The 16,172-nt window shown below is 38.8% G+C and overlaps 1 protein-coding gene across 3 annotated transcripts in view; it reads left to right on the top strand.

Annotated features, from left to right (window-relative positions):
- The window catches only part of elf1 (E74-like ETS transcription factor 1), a 42,966-nt gene extending 35,467 nt beyond the window's left edge, over positions 1–7,499 (top strand). For all 3 annotated transcript variants that reach the window (XM_079838400.1, XM_079838401.1, XM_079838399.1), the window contains 7 exons: positions 2,576–2,744; positions 3,481–3,588; positions 3,766–3,927; positions 4,123–4,206; positions 4,812–5,004; positions 5,099–5,437; positions 6,026–7,499. In XM_079838400.1, coding sequence (XP_079694526.1) covers positions 2,576–2,744; positions 3,481–3,588; positions 3,766–3,927; positions 4,123–4,206; positions 4,812–5,004; positions 5,099–5,437; positions 6,026–6,824 — 1,854 coding nt within the window. In that variant the 3' untranslated portion in view covers positions 6,825–7,499. The remainder of the gene's footprint in view (positions 1–2,575; positions 2,745–3,480; positions 3,589–3,765; positions 3,928–4,122; positions 4,207–4,811; positions 5,005–5,098; positions 5,438–6,025) is intronic.
- The last annotated feature ends 8,673 nt before the right edge of the window (positions 7,500–16,172 follow it).

The raw sequence follows: 16,172 nt of genomic DNA, 5'->3' as shown, positions 1-16,172 counted from the left end.
ATGACAGTCTGTTTATAAAAAAAAAACAGAAGCTTTATTGTGCAAGATTGAGATATAGTTTTTTTTAAAAGCTGTATTAACAGCACGGAGCTGTTCAATTTACGTCATAAATTGGTCTACTGACAAAAGCATTTAATGCAAGAAATTTTAACTGTGTATAGACTCATATAGACATGCTCTGCTGTTTTGCATTTACCTGTCGGGCAGAATGAGAGAGGCTATGTAAACTGATCACCAGTTTTTTGCATAATCATGAAATCTGATGTCTGTAGTTCCAAGGTATGGCAGGACAGAAAGGAGGGACTGAACGAATGCACAGAATAAGTTCCCCGCTTACTCAGCAGTCATGGCTTGTGGGATTCACCCGGTGTCTGTGTAGCCTAGTTAAAACTCTTCTCTTAGTAGAATGATGAACGGCGAGCACTGATATCTATCATTTAGTTGGTGTACACTAACGTTTAAAAATTTGGGGTTGGTAATAATTTTTTTATTTTTAAGAAATTGAGACTTTTATTATGTAAGGACACATTCAATTGATCAAAAGTAGCGGTACAGACCATTGAAAAGGTTGCAAATTATTTCTGTTTCAAATAAATGCTGTTCTTCTGAACTTTTTATTCTTTTGATCAAAGAATCCTGATTTTTTTTTATCCAGTTTCTACAAAAATATTAAGCAGCACAACTGTTTACAACATTAATAGTAATAAGGAGCACCAGATCAGCATATTACAATGATTTCTGAAGGATCGTGTGACACTGAAGACTGGAGTAATGATGCTGAAAATTCAGCTGTGACATCACAGGAATTAATTAAATTTTAATATGTATTAAAATAGAAAACGTCTATCCATCAGTTTGTTGTAGGGTTATCCCAGTGTCTTGGGATACACCAGAACAGATGGCCAGTAAAAACCAACAATTATTTTATATTGTAACATTTCATAATATATCTGTTTTATTGTATTTTTGATCAAATTAATTCTTTAAAAAAAATGGTTACACTTTATTTTAATGTGTCCTTGTTACACATGCTACATGTATTTACTATAGTAATAACTAAAAAGTATGCATAATTACAGGTAACTAACCCTAAACCAAACCCTAATCCTACCCTAACCTTACAGTATAGTAAGTACATGTACTTACTATTACCCAGTACTTAAATGTATAATTACACTGTAATAGGGACACATTAAAACCAAACATTCTTACAGACCCCAAACATTTGAACAACACTAGTGTATATCCAGATTAAACAGTAGCTATATTCAAGTGTTCAATTTAGCAATCGCTAAATTCTATTGAACAGCCTCAAAACAATTTAATCTGTTTATAGTAGTTTGTAGTTGTTATCCTACTGAATGAATTATCCTGGTCTTGAACTGAGATTTGAAAAGTTAAACCCATTGAGTCTCTGGGGAAAATGCCATAACAACAGCAAATAGAAAAGGATGATGGAACAAAAACAGAAAATACTGCCAAAGGAAGATGTAATATGTAAGATGGCTTATGTTTCACAATATTGTTTGCAAAGTGACAATATTTCAAGCATTCCTCAGTACTGTATTACATTGATCAATTATTGTTAAATGTGTTTGTTTTATGCATCTATGTGATCATTTTCTTTGGCCAGGAACAAGCAAAAACATGCTCTATGTCTTTGCATGTTGTTTTGGTCATCTTCATACAGTTGCACAACTGGAAATGTGAAAAAATTGCATTCTGCTGCCATCTAGTGGTTACATTACACAACAGACAAATGCGTTCATTTAAAAAAAAATCCTGGAACGTAGTAGACCCCCCCCCCCCCCCACACACACACACACACACACACACACACACACACACTATGCTATCTTCAGCTCCAGTTTTCTTTGGAAATGGATTGTATGTGCATTATTAATTTTTTTTTTTTAAAGGAAAGCACTTCAAGTTGCTTTTACTAACAAGCCTGACTCATCTAGACTGCTTAAAAGAATAAGAACGCAAAAAGACAGAAGAAAGATGTCTTTTGTTAAGTATGTTGGTGTAGTTTGGCAGTGTTGACTGTGGTAGGGTTGAGTAATGGTCTCTTGTGGCTTCAGAGTCCAGTACCAACTATTTCCTCTTTTCTCCCAATGTGATCTCCACCCTCACTCTGGAATGCTGGTGGAAATGAGGAAGCCTGAAATGGTGTTTTTGGCATGAAGCTCATAACCCTGGGAGCAAACAGGGTCATGTGTATAAGAACCTCACTAGAACTGTGATGCGTTTGTACTTACGTCATTTAATCACATGAAACCACAGGCTTGTCTCTGGCCTTATTGTAATGCTGACGCATAGTAGGCTAAGAGTCCAACCAAGTGACTGAACCAGCTCAGGTTAAAGCCATTATGAATGGGCCATTAACTTGTGCCTCTGTGAGAATGAGTAACCTGGACGATTGTGTATTAGAAGCTTTCATCTGCAGGGAAGGGGCAAATTTATGTGTTTTAAAGCAATTATGGTGCACTTTACTGCCTTTCTGCTGAAAGCACTGCATGGCGGTTGATTTTAGATCAATGGTACATTTATCTCTCTGTTTGTTCTCCCACAGCTGGACGACCCTTCAGTGTTCCCGGCGGTGATCGTGGAGCAGGTGCCCGCTGCCGACCTCATGCAGGTGTACTCTGGACTGGAGGCAGATGAGGTTACTAATGGGATCATGGTGGACGCCATTCAGGATGTGGTGGAAGAGAACATCATGGGAGATGTGGGGCTGTCTGGTGAGTCCAATAAGTGATCACAACTATAGGTGGCATATTTAAAAAAAAAACTGTATTCCTCGCACCCAAAAAAGTCCACAACACGAAAGTCTTTGAAGTCTCTTATGCTCACAAAGGCTGTATTTATTTAATCAAAATCCAGTAAAACAGAAATATCCCTGTGATGGCAAAGCTGAATTTTCAGCATCAGTCTTCAATGTCACATGATCCTTCAGAAATCATTCTAATATGCTGATTTGCTGCTCAATAAACACTTATTATTATTATCAATGTTAAAAACAGTTGTGCTGCTTAATCCAGGTCTCTTTGTGGAAACCGTGATAAATTTTTTGTCAGGATTATTTGATGAACAGTATTTATTTGAAATAGAAATCTTTTAAAACGTATATCTTTACAGCCCCTTTTGATCAGTTTAAAGCATCCTTGCTGAATAAAAGTATTAATTTCTTTTAAAATCTTTCTGTCGCCAGACTTTTGAACTGTAGTGTGTTCGTATTTAATAAGAAAATAATAGTATTAAAAAGATAGTTTTGTCACTTAACACAGTAAATAATCAAAGCTTATTACACATTTGTATCTGTCTATACAGAAAAACATCTAAACCAATAAAGTCAATTTGTTCTTTAAATATCCAAGAAAACTACTCTCAAACACTTTTAAGTGAAACCCATAATAATGAAACCCAAGGTTAATGTTTGTCAAGTGATGTAAATGTTTTATCAATGTTTTTTCACAGTAGAGACCCCTGTCTCAGGCGGAGAGGACAATATGGAGACCATCGAGGCAGCTGAGGCCCTGCTAAACATGGAATCTCCCAATAACATCCTGGATGAAAAACGCATGAGTATGTGATGACTCGCTGTCAGTTTACTTTTTTTCTTTTTTCTTCCTTTAGAAATGATTTTGGGAAGACCTCTTAAAGTCACTTGGCACACATACGGATACTATTTCTCATTTCAGTTCTGTTTGTGAATGTTTAAGCAAACAAGCATTCTAATACTTGACCTCTGCCCTTCTGTAGTTCACACATATGGGACTATGCTGGAATCAGACCTGACCTACATTTCCCTGCGTCCAGAGCAGCTCTCAAACGGCTGCATGGATGGTCCCCTGGATGATGAGACGTCCTCTATGGATGAGATCCCGCAAAGGAACCTTTCCAAGCCTGTCAGGAAAAGCAAAGGTACCACAATCCTCCAGTAGAAGGCAGTCTATACCTTTTTTGATTTGTTTCTTTTTTGCTGCATTATATTTAAAACTAAAGATGAGACCAAAAAATGCAGAATTGTTCAGAAAACAACCAAAGACATCTAAAATTGTTATTTTTAGTTGATCTGATGGTCTGAGAGGTAACTATTTTTTTGCGATCATCCTACAGTGCGCAAACCAAGACCAGTGCGGCCCTGCTCTCCCATCACCAATCCATCTCTCCCGCTTAAGAAGAAGAGCAAAGAGGGCAAAGGTAAGCGCAATATCGGATCACCGCACGGTAGTAAAGGAGAAAAAGTTGGAAACTATTGCTTTTCTCTCTCCTGAATGCATCATGAGTCTCTCTTACTGCCAGAGAGGTAGCGCTGCGACTGCTTAATTGATGAGGTGCTCTCAAAGTGCTGCATTTGTGAGGGAACTAAAAGTGATAGCAGGCTGGAGGGCACATCGATGCTGTCCTGATAGAGGCCCCTTATGCATGCGCCCCATTCCCAGCTCAGAGAGGAGGCTGGCCGCATACATATACATCACCTTGACACGCCGGTCTGCTCTCTCTCTGGCTCTCGCACTGCCGGGGTAGCTGTTTTTAACCACTTCTGGCCAAAGCACATGACAAACAAGAATAATCTAGTGCCAGGGCCCTCTAATTAATTTCCAGCTCAGCGTAAGGCTACCATGAAGGGAGAATTGATTTATTAAGGTTATGAGAACGAGTACAATAATTGCACCTCTGCCCGTTCTGCTGGTTAAATAAGACCTGTGGATTCGCGTGTGAAATATGAAAGTTGTTTAAGCTTTTTATAAGTCTAAACTTTTAATGAGTCGACAGAGGAATATAAAAGACCCTTATTCTTGTAGGTAACACTATCTACCTGTGGGAGTTCCTCCTGGCCTTGCTGCAAGACAAAAACACCTGTCCCAAATACATCAAATGGACACAGAGAGAGAAGGGCATTTTTAAGCTGGTGGACTCCAAGGCTGTTTCCAAGTTGTGGGGCAAGCACAAAAACAAGCCTGATATGAACTATGAAACCATGGGCAGAGCACTCAGGTAAGCCAATGGTTACAAACACTTCACCCAGAGGGACCAATCATGCCAGTGGAATTGCTTTCCTGACCTCTTGCTTCCTCTTGCTCTCTTTTAGGTACTATTACCAGAGGGGCATACTGGCCAAGGTTGAAGGACAGAGGCTTGTTTACCAGTTTAAGGAGATGCCCTCAGATCTGGTTATTATAGATGAGGATGATAGCCAAGGGGACGACGGCAGTTCTGGCTACGGAGGGCATAGGTCTGCTCCTCACGGACGGGCAGTGGGCCGCGGTTCATCGCGTGCGCAGGGAAAGAGCACGCAGTTGAAGTCAGTGAAGAGAGAGATGAGTCCCGGTCTGAACAGCAAACAAGCAGAACAGCTGCTGCAGACGGTCCATGTTCTTCAGCCAAATCAAGGAGCTGCTGTCCCAGCACCTACACACCACTCCATAAGGTGAGTTTGTGTGTGTGTGTGTGTGTGTGTGTGTGTGTGTGTGTGTGTGTGTGTGTGTACACACATAAGTAAAATTGTGATCATTTGTAACACTTTTCCTAGGCAGTAACATGAGTTGCAGAGCCTTGTACATGACATTCAGGGGGAAAAAACAAGATATTGTGGCCACATATTAAGAATTTGTTCCCTCGTTTGAGGTAAATCATGTTGCCATTTAACTAAAACGAGGGAACGAATAAAAACATTTAACTAATTTAAAATGAGGGAGCGAAGCTGTACACCGTGGCCACAATTTAACTAAAATGAGGGAACATATTAGTATGTTGTCACGGTTTACCTAAATTAAAATGAGAGAATAAATTAGTACATCATAGCCAGGATTTATCTAAAATGACCAACTAATGATATGTATATTTGGGAAGTTCTTATTATCTATTTTTTCCACCTGTCATGTGTTAATTCTCTTTAAATTCATAGCTACCATATTGAGCATTATCATTTCTCATTAATGTAATCTCCTCTATATACATTGTCTCTGGTTTCAGGGAGTGTTCTCGCTTTGTAACCCCTTGCCCGTCTCTCTCTCAGGACTATAAATATGCCAGGGTCAGTTCCCATGGTCCTCACGTCAGGAGCTCAAGGAGGAGGTTCAGTCACCCTGCAGACCCTGCCGCTGTCCTCTGTTCTGACCAATGGAGATTCCTCCAATCATACCTCACCGCCTCGGGTCATTCTCCACACTGTGCCTTCCTCCAGCCCCGGGGGTAAAGATGTGCTCACCATCCAGACTGCCTCTCTGACGACAGACAGCATCCAGCACCAGCAGCTCCTCATGTCCACTCTGGGCTCATCCAGTGGAGGGGTCACCACAACACAGCAAGCCGGATCTCTTAACGGCATCACCCGCTTGGTCACCCTCAATGCCAACGGGCAGCCTGTAGTGGCCCAGCAGCCTGGAACGGTCATCGCCACTGTCCTGAAGCCCAGTGAACTTCACGGCCTGCAGGTGAAGGAGGAGATCCTAGACCCACATTACCTCCAGTCTCTGGTCAACAGCAACCCTAGCCTGGCCTCATTCTGCAAAGAGGAGATCGAGGATGGAGTGGCGGAGCTGAGCTACAGAACTGTGATCATCAACAATGCCGGGCAGGAGCTGGGCCAGACCCTCAACGGACACTCAGACATGTGCTTGCAGCTGGCCAGCAGCCCCAGTGAGGGCCTCACCCCTGTGGAGGAGCTGGAAGTGAGAGGAGAAGTGGCTCTGCATCCAGAGCCTGAGGACAAAGAGCTGTTGGAGGGCTCTCAAGGTCTGCAGGAACTGCCGGTCACCATGCAGATACCTGCCTCCCACTTCATCCAGGTAAAAGCGGAGCCGGCTGAGACCTAAACTGTCGGCCAAACAGGGGAATGTGGACACAATCGACCAACAAATGAAAAACAAATAAATACAGGATTTTTTTCAGTGGAGCAGATGATCTGTAATTTATTGCTCTTGATTGTTTAGAATGGGCTTCTACTCAAAGTAAACTCAAACTTTGTTTACTCAAAGTTATTGTGATATTGTGCCTAAATTTGAACCTTAAGGGATACCGACCACGATGTCTTGATGAAAGCTCTTTGGTTTGCTCTCCATCATCCCCAAACTCCCAACAGGAGAGCAGCCATTCTCCAACCAGGGATATTCCCACCATATGTGCCAGTTGAGATGTTTCTGTCTCTTCTCATCTCCACAGACAAATCCAAAGACTTGATCCAGCAGAGGGACCAAAGGAAGAGTTGGTGAGAAGCCAAAATGAAACCAACAACACCATTGACTTTTGGATTAAAACACACACACACACACACACACACACACACACAAACACACAGTTACTTGGGACATACAAGATGGAGAATCATTTTTATTTTTTTCCTATGTAGCTATCTCAATGGACTTCAAAAGGATGCCTATTGGAATGAGACTGAAAGAGTGCCTAGGTGGTTAATGCTTTGTTTTGGAAGTGATGTTTTGAAGGGGAAACTTGTATGATTCGCTCTGTTTTTAATACAGAATTATGACATTATCTCATCCCCTTCATACCGGCAGAACAGACGAGGTTATTATTTGTCCATTACACACAAATTTAAAAGCACTGCGCTTTTATGGAAATTGGCATTGCCTGTCAAGAACACCGTTCTTGTAGACCTTTTTTGTATATAGTAACAGACTAAAGAATATAGTGACAAATTCCAAAATCATTTGCTAAAGTATTTCCCCATTATAATCTTGTTCATATGAAATGGCACGCAGTATATATATATATATATACAAATAAATATATATATAAATATATATATAATATACAACTGAGATTCAATTTATGGCCACAAATTTATTTATTTTCTAAATTTCAAAATTCTGTATAAAAGGTTTTTTAAACAAATGCAAAAATGAGGGAAAATATGCAGTATGTAGGGCTAATATCACCCATAAGAATCCAGTATGTGTGTTTATTGCGAGCTGTATTTTTCCAATTTAAAGCGTTCCATGTAATCCGCACACCTTTCATATTTTATCTATTTTTCAATATAAGGGGATCCGAACGTAGCTTTATGAGATTGAGCTATCATGCTGTTCTTATTCACTGTGATGTGTTTAAAGCCATTTTTTACTGAGCATAAGTGCTATAAATGCGATGTCCTTTGGTTTCTGCCTATACGCTGTCATACTTTTACCCTGTATCGACCACATATCTTTTGATTGATGCCTTACACATCTGTTTTTCAGATCACAGATTGTCTCAGACACAGCTGGTGTGGACTGACATTTAAGTCGATTTTTTTAATGTATTTATTTGTAGTTGATGTAGTCGAGTCTGTTCGTGGCCTCCATTCCCGTCTTCGCCTCATTTATATCCAATGAATCCAGAGCAGAGTCTCCTAATAGCGGCATCTCCACAAGTAAACAGAGTGGATGTTGTAGCTATGTTGATCCGAAAACTAAATTTGTGCTAAATTGGAAGAAGTGACTGAAGTTGTTGAGGGTAAATGTGGACCGCACTCCCTGAAGGCAAGCCGCTGATCATGGGCATCAGGCCTCTGCCTCTAATTCACTTTGACTAACACCAGAGCTCTGGTGCTGCTCTGACAATCACAGCTACATCTTGTATTACGCAAGATTACGTCAATAAGACAATCGGTCTTCAGACCTGGTCTTGTTGACTGCAGGCTTTAAGCTTTGTAGTTTTGGGGTAAAGGTATGCCAGTGCTCTTCCTATAATTTCAGCTTGCCTTTTCTTGGGGCTTTCCTATTTTTCCAATTGTCCTATAGTAGACTAGATTTTGTTTTTCTAAAAAAAAAGAGAGAGAACCAAAAGAGAATAAATATAATAAAAAACAATTTTGCCTTAATGTAAACGTGTGATCTCCTGTTCCCTTTTTGCTGTGGAAATTGAAACTCAAGATCACAGATTGAGTGGGTACTGGTTAAACAACACAAAGCCCATAAGGCAGATGCTATCATTGTTCCAACGTATTAAAACCTCCCGGTGCATCTCCTCAAGTGTTTCTTCTGTTAACGTGAATTAACAGAGGTCAGATGCAATTCCAGTTATCTCGCACATCTTGCTGTGAATCGAGGCTGCTGTGGGGAGCTCTGTTTTCAGCCATATGTGCTCTTATTCAGATTGTCTGCTTCCTCTGTAGACTACAGAGCGGCGCGGTAACTTTGGCAATCTGTTAACTACAGGAAGCAAAGCGCCTAAGAGTTTTTGACCAATCAGGCATGGGAAGCTAAATTATGCCTTTGTTTGAGTGGGTGAAAAAAAAAATCCTGATTCCATTTCAAACCCGTATGTTGTTGTGTGTGGAACACACCAAGGCTGTAACCATGTCTTAGACATTGGGGGGAACCAAGTTTTTTTTTTTTTTTTTTTGCTGTGGGGTAGTGGTTTAGGATTTAAAAAAAAAAAAAAAAAAATTATTATTTATTTTTATTTTTTAAATATGCACACATTCACTCTTATTTTCCTCTAATATGTAAAAATGCAAAACGTATCTTGTCGCGTCAAATTCAGTTATGATTAACATAAATAATATCATATTTTCAATTTAATTTATTGAAGTTTGCATCACTGATATGACTGTACAGTTTTTATTGTAAAACAGTCAAATATTAAATGTTTAGCTACTTCCTTCTTACGACACACTCTTTCACTGCTATAACTAAAGTGTCGTGTTGGAATTCAGTAAGCCCCGCCTTCTTTGATTTGATTGGCCATCTTACTCATTACTTTTGTAATCCTAGCAACAAACAGAGCGGTGTGTAATGGAGTACAGCAGAGCAACCTCAAAAATCTAAAATATTAGGTGGGACAATTTGGCCATTTCTAATTTTTCGGGGGGGGGGGGGGGGGGGGGGGTTCTGGCTCAATGTCTATGGTGGTTACGGCGCTCTGGAACACACCAAAAGTTATTTTTAAAATATTCTACTGTACAATGACATTTCTTATCGACTGTCAAACTCCAAAAACTCTCTATAGGACTATGGCACAGATACTCCATTGCATTGTACAATGTATGGACTGCTTTTATGGTTATTTGCCCTTTTTGGAGCTTGACAGCCTGTGGCCATTTTGGACTATCATGTGAAAAAGAGCTGCTTGGAAATTTTTCTTAACTGTCCTTATGTGTCCCATGGAAAAAAAAATTACATCACAAATTTGAAACGACATGAAGTTGGGTAAATGATAGGATTCTCATTTTACTATTCGTTTAACATGCACCCTCAATGATTTTATGCAATCTTATTTTTTCTGCTGTCTTGTGGACAAAAAATCTTTAAACAACTAACACATACTGCAAGAGAACACAAAACTGTTTTATCTCCTGCAGCTCTGTGTGTGCTGGACTTGTGGTGAGGATAGAAATGATTGTGTGTGTGATTACTCGGTGGTATGGGTTTGGAGAGGCTTTCTCTGGTCTTATACGGTGGGGTGTGTGTGTGCACAGGCATATATGTGTGTCTGCTGATGGAGCCATCTGGCAGCTGGTACATGCTGGAGCGCTTACCCCCAAGTCTACTATTCACACACAGCTGCAGATTACCCAGCACTCTGAACCCTACAGGCAACACTGAAAAATAAAACAATAACATATACAGAAAAACACCATATCAAAGCTGTTAAAGGTAACTGTAGTATAGACGGAGCAAAATGGCAACTGAAATTGGTTGTTAAAACGATTTGCACAGCCTGTGTCCTGTGAAAATAAGAACATATTTTACCACACCACTGCAAATGTTGCATGAATTGGAGTAGATAATATGCTTATATAAACGTTTGAATTCAAATATAGAGGAAGGGGTGACAGGTATAATTTCTTGTAATACAGCGAAACTGTCTCGTGTTGGATATGTTTTTTTAAAGGCAATATAGGAACTTTAAGTTTTCACAATGGGAGTATGTCAATAATCAGTCTATTAATAGCATTTTAAGTAGTAATTGATAAGTAATACATTTTATAAAATAGTAAAAAAAAAAAACATGAAAGATTGTCCCAAAATATCAATTTTCTGAATATGTTTAAAAATGCAATACAACTTTATTATAATCTAAAACGTATTTATATTATACTGTATACAGAGAGAAAAAGAATGTCAAAATTGTACCTTTAGGGGTACAACAGCTTATCACTGGGGCAGTACCCTTTTTTTACTCCTAAAAGGTGCATATTACCCTAACAAATGCAAGTACAAATACATACCTTAAAGAGGTCATGAACTGGCTTTTTTAATCTTTTTATACTGTTGTCTGAGGTCAACTTATGACGTTCGTGTGGTTTTTACATTCAAAAACATCATAATGAATCTCATCCACCTGCAATTAATTGGAATGTTATTTTTTATTACTTGATCCACTTGATCGGAGGATATAACCGTGACCCGTGCATCACTAACACACACACACACACACACACGCTAAGACACACACACACACACACACACACACGGCAAGTACGTACATCAACAAAACTTCACTGCAGACAAATCAGCATGTTCAAAAGTTCCATGATTGTATTTTTCCTTCAAATAACAAGTCAAGAGAGCGAACAACGCACATCAAGAAATAATTTTTCTTTCAAAAATGTTATTAGCTCCACAGTTTAGCTCCACATAGTCCTATGTTATTTATCTATAACATGTCAGGCGTGAGTTGGTGGATGGGGCTGCAGAATTGGGTATTCTTCTTCCTCTGTCGAGGTGGCGTAGATCGCTGCTCTCTGACATCACAGGCAAACAAATTCGCAGATTGATCATTTGTTGAGCCAGCTGTCAATGAAAGCTTTTCTTTGACTAACAAGGGAGGTTTCAGCTCTGAAACTTACAGGAAATTCTTATATTACGATGACATTTTATATATCAAAAGCTCAAAAGAAAGTTGATTTCAATTCATGACCCTTTTAAGGTACTATTATGAACCTTTTTGTGGTAAAAAAAGAAAAAAAGGTACAAATATGTCCTTTTAAGGGTACTGGTCAATGTGGTTTTATTGTCTTTGGAATGTTTTGTTGGGAGAATTTAGTTAACAAAATATTATGCAGAAAATGTTGAATTAGATGTTTAAAACCAAAAACACTAGAGAGAAAACATCATCCAAGTCAAAATGTAATTTTTAAAAGTAATAATGCTCTTTGTAGTCTCTCGGTTAATATCGTCATAAATGGATGTACTGTAGAATAATTGTCCAAGAATAAGTAAATGTTGTTTAACATAAAGCTGAAGTATAGCATTTCATGCTGCAGGAAACACATGTATCGGTTTGACATGTCGACTCCCCATTGGTAATCATGCAGCATTAAAAAAGACAGGACAGGACAGCTTGATCAGTGTTTCACTGCTGAATGTCATACAAGATCTATGACTAATCATAAGCTTCTCAACCGGAATAACCCGTATAGCTTAAAAAAAAAAAAAACTCTCTCTCTCTCTCTCTATATATATATATATCTATAGAAATTAAAGCTGAATTTCTAGGCAACTGTGGTTCACCAGTGTCAAACTGCGTCTTTACATCAACACAGCTGTACAAAATCAGCTCAAGGAACATTCTATTTTTAAAGCAAGACGACAAGTAGCTGGGGGCCAATGACATGCTTGAAGAGAGCGAGTGTTTATTGCATCATGGTGTCTCTCTAGTGAGGAGTGGCGGGACGGCTGAGGGATGGCGGTCATTAGAAATGTGCCTCCAGTCAGGGGCTGCGCTAAGATTACTCACACACCAGGATACTGCCATACACACACACACAAAGACTAAACAATGATTTTGTTCTGTTGCTGAACTAAGACTAATGACTTCCACTCCAATTTATGTCCTTTGTTCATCACTTTATATTTACATCAAATTTTGAAAGCAGCAGTCTCACAGCGGGAATTTATAGAAGCTAAAAGCAATACACTTACAGCTATTAAACTTCTCACCCTACATCCCTCAACTGCCTGAATTGATACAATACTTCCATTGACAAATGAAACAATAACCATGATTTTATATTTCCCAGGTCATAACCATAAAGTCAAGGTTTGGCTGATTATTATGGCCCCATTAGCCCATGTTGGTTGCTGCGATCTACATCATCTGACTGAAAAACAGATCTTCCTCCATTGATGGCAATTCAGAAATATCTGTATATTCTTTCTGCAATAAATATATGTAAATAGATATATTTCAATACATTATAGTAGCCTAACTGCTTTGCAGTCTACTATTGATGTGACAGATAGAACTATATAGTATATATACATACATATAAGCACAGCCTAAATGACTAAATATTTCAAAATAATTATGAATTTAGTGATCCAAAAACATCCTTAATATATTTAAGTTTTTTTATTTAACATTTGTTATTAAATCTTATAGGCTATACTATAGCATCAACCAAAGCAGTTCTGTTTATATATATATATATATATATATATATATATATATATATATATAATATCACGGCACCTGTTAGTGGGTGGGATATATTATGCAGTATAGAAACATTTTGTCCTCAAAGTTGATGTGTTCGAAGCAGGAATAATGGGCAAGCGTAAGGATTTGAGCGAGTTTGATAAGAGCCAAATTGTGATGGCTAGACGAATGGGTCAGAGCATCTCCAAAACTGCAGCTCTTGTAGGGTGTTCCCAGTCTGCAGTGGTCAGTATCTATCAAAAGTGGTCTGGCGACAGGGTCATGGGCAGCCAAGGCTCATTGATGCACATGGGGAGCGGAGGCTGGCCCGTGTGGTCCGATCAAACAGACAAGCTACTGTAGCTCAAATTGCTCAAGAAGTTAATGCTGGTTCTGAAAGAAAGGTGTCAGAATACACAGTGCATTGCAGTTTGTTGCTTATGGGGCTGGATATCCGCAGACCAGTCAGGGTGCCAATGTTGACCCCTGTCCACCGCCGAAAGTGCCAACAGTGCCACGTACCACCTACAAGCATTGTTGCAGACCATGTACACCCTTTCATGGAAACGGTATTCCCTAAGCATACAGGCATGCGTCCAAAATGAAGGTAATTATTTAGAATAAGTAAATACTTCACAACCGCTAAAAAAGTATGTTTTATATAATATGAATGTGTGTAGTATGTAATCCAGACGTACTACATTCTCCATGTATCAGTTGTGTCACTTCACTGCAAATCCTCTCCCATGACCTCATGGGATAGTAAAGTGTCCATCGTATCGTATGCACACTTCAGAATCTCGCGGGAAGTAGGTCATCTGGGTACTTTTTGCTTACTCTTTTATGAGTACTGTCTAATTAAAACATACTTATTTTGTCACATACTGTTTTTCACCTACAATATAGCAGGGAAGTGTGCTAATCTGTAATCATTCTCATGGTACTTTGATTTTATACACCGATCGGTCTGCGCAGCGCCGCTTCAAGTCGAACATACTGTACCTATTGCTACAACCAGGGCTGATGTGAGCCACTGTCCATGTCCATTTTCTCACGCAAACAGTGGAAAAATACAGCACGGAGCAAAGAGGACCCTGCCCATCTCTATAAAAAAAACCACAGTACCAGTCATTGTACTATGTAAAAATTGTCAGTAAACCTAATGAAATCGTGTTTGTCCTTTTCCCAGTGGATGTGGCTGGCATTTACCTTTTAATGTATATGCTATGAGCTTACTTGAGCAAAGAAGCCAATTTAAAACATCGAATGGGTCCTACATCTGCCGGGGAATTTCAATCTTTTAGATGCAACAGACCCCCAAATATGATCATTCTCATGCGAGGGACACCAATCCTAAAATTTAAATGGCAGCAATAGATTTTTGTAAAATATTATATGGAAAATGTTTAGTTGATTATGTTTTTTCTCTCTCACTATAGTATAATATGTGTTTATTTTTATTTTATCCATTTATTAATATCAAATTTGTATTTTAATTCTGATATTTATTTATTTTCTTCATTTATTTATTTATATAATTTGAAGTAATCTTTTTATTTATTTATCCATTAATTTTTTTACACTGTTTTTCTCTAAACATTTCCACAGTCCCTCAAGCATTTGCCTGTGGCCCCTTGGGGGTCCCCGGACCCCAGTCAGAAAACCCTTGCCCCAATGCACAATGATATAGTCATATCCATAAGGCACCACTGGAGGGCAGTAGTGTCACACCTCAGTAAATTATATTTAACAAGCAATTTGCTCTCTCTTCTTGTACACGGTGTACTGCTTTAAAGCAGATAGTCTGCCTGTAAAACACAGACTACCTGCTCCACGTACACGAATCTGCGAGTTAAATCCAGAGAACTAAAACAAACAGCTTGGAGGTAAATTACAATGCACTTTTGATGTGCTAACAAAAGGAATTAATTCACATTCCTACCTGCAATCTGCAGTCACCCTGCCTCCTTGCACTGCTCCAGAATCACTGAATTGTTGCCTTCAGTCTTCTGCAGTCACTGTTGCTGCAGGCTCACTTTCTGCGTCTCGGCAATGAAATACAAGCAGCTCTGAGCTTTCACAAATGAAAATGGGCACTGTTTGTTTGTTTTAAATCTAAAATCGTTATACAAAACTCAGTATGGATCTGGCTCTGTATATCTACTATTCTTTAGTTCATTAAATTTCAGGTCATGAATCAGTGGTAGCCTATTGCTTATAGTTCTTTGGCTTCCCACAGGTTACTATTACACATCAAATATACATACGACTTGTTTTATTTGTCATATGACATGCACATAAACACACCAGCTTAAGTATGTGTCTAGAAATAGCAATTAAAACACAAATGTATATATGGATACGGCATATCTCATACTTAATTGTGAGGGTGCAGTGACATTGTAAACAGCTTGGTTGAATTCTCAATTACATGTGTTTATTTTTTGTACATCTATTTCATCGGTAGTACTCTCACTCTTTGAATATTATACTAAAAAATGAAATTATAATTTTGCTTAGAGCATTCATATTAGTTAAACGCATATCAAGACAAATTAAGAGTTTTAATAACTAATAACATTTTTTTTTTCTTCCTCACACAGAGCTATCATATGACTTAGTAAGTCTTGGAATACAGTCACATGGATCACTTTTATGATGGTTTTGTGGTCCTGTTTTGGAGCTTGACAGCCCCGGTCCTCATCCACCTTTAAGGTAAAGATGAACACAGCACGAAAAGAGAGTCATACAGGTTTTTAACAACATCAGAGTGTGCAAATATATGTTATGAATTACGGTCT

The sequence above is a fragment of the Gobio gobio genome (genome assembly GCF_949357685.1).
Source record: "Gobio gobio genome assembly, chromosome: 16".
Lineage (NCBI taxonomy): Eukaryota > Metazoa > Chordata > Actinopteri > Cypriniformes > Gobionidae > Gobio > Gobio gobio.
The sequence above is the reverse complement of the archived record's forward strand: the minus strand, read 5'-3'. Positions and strand labels throughout refer to the sequence as shown.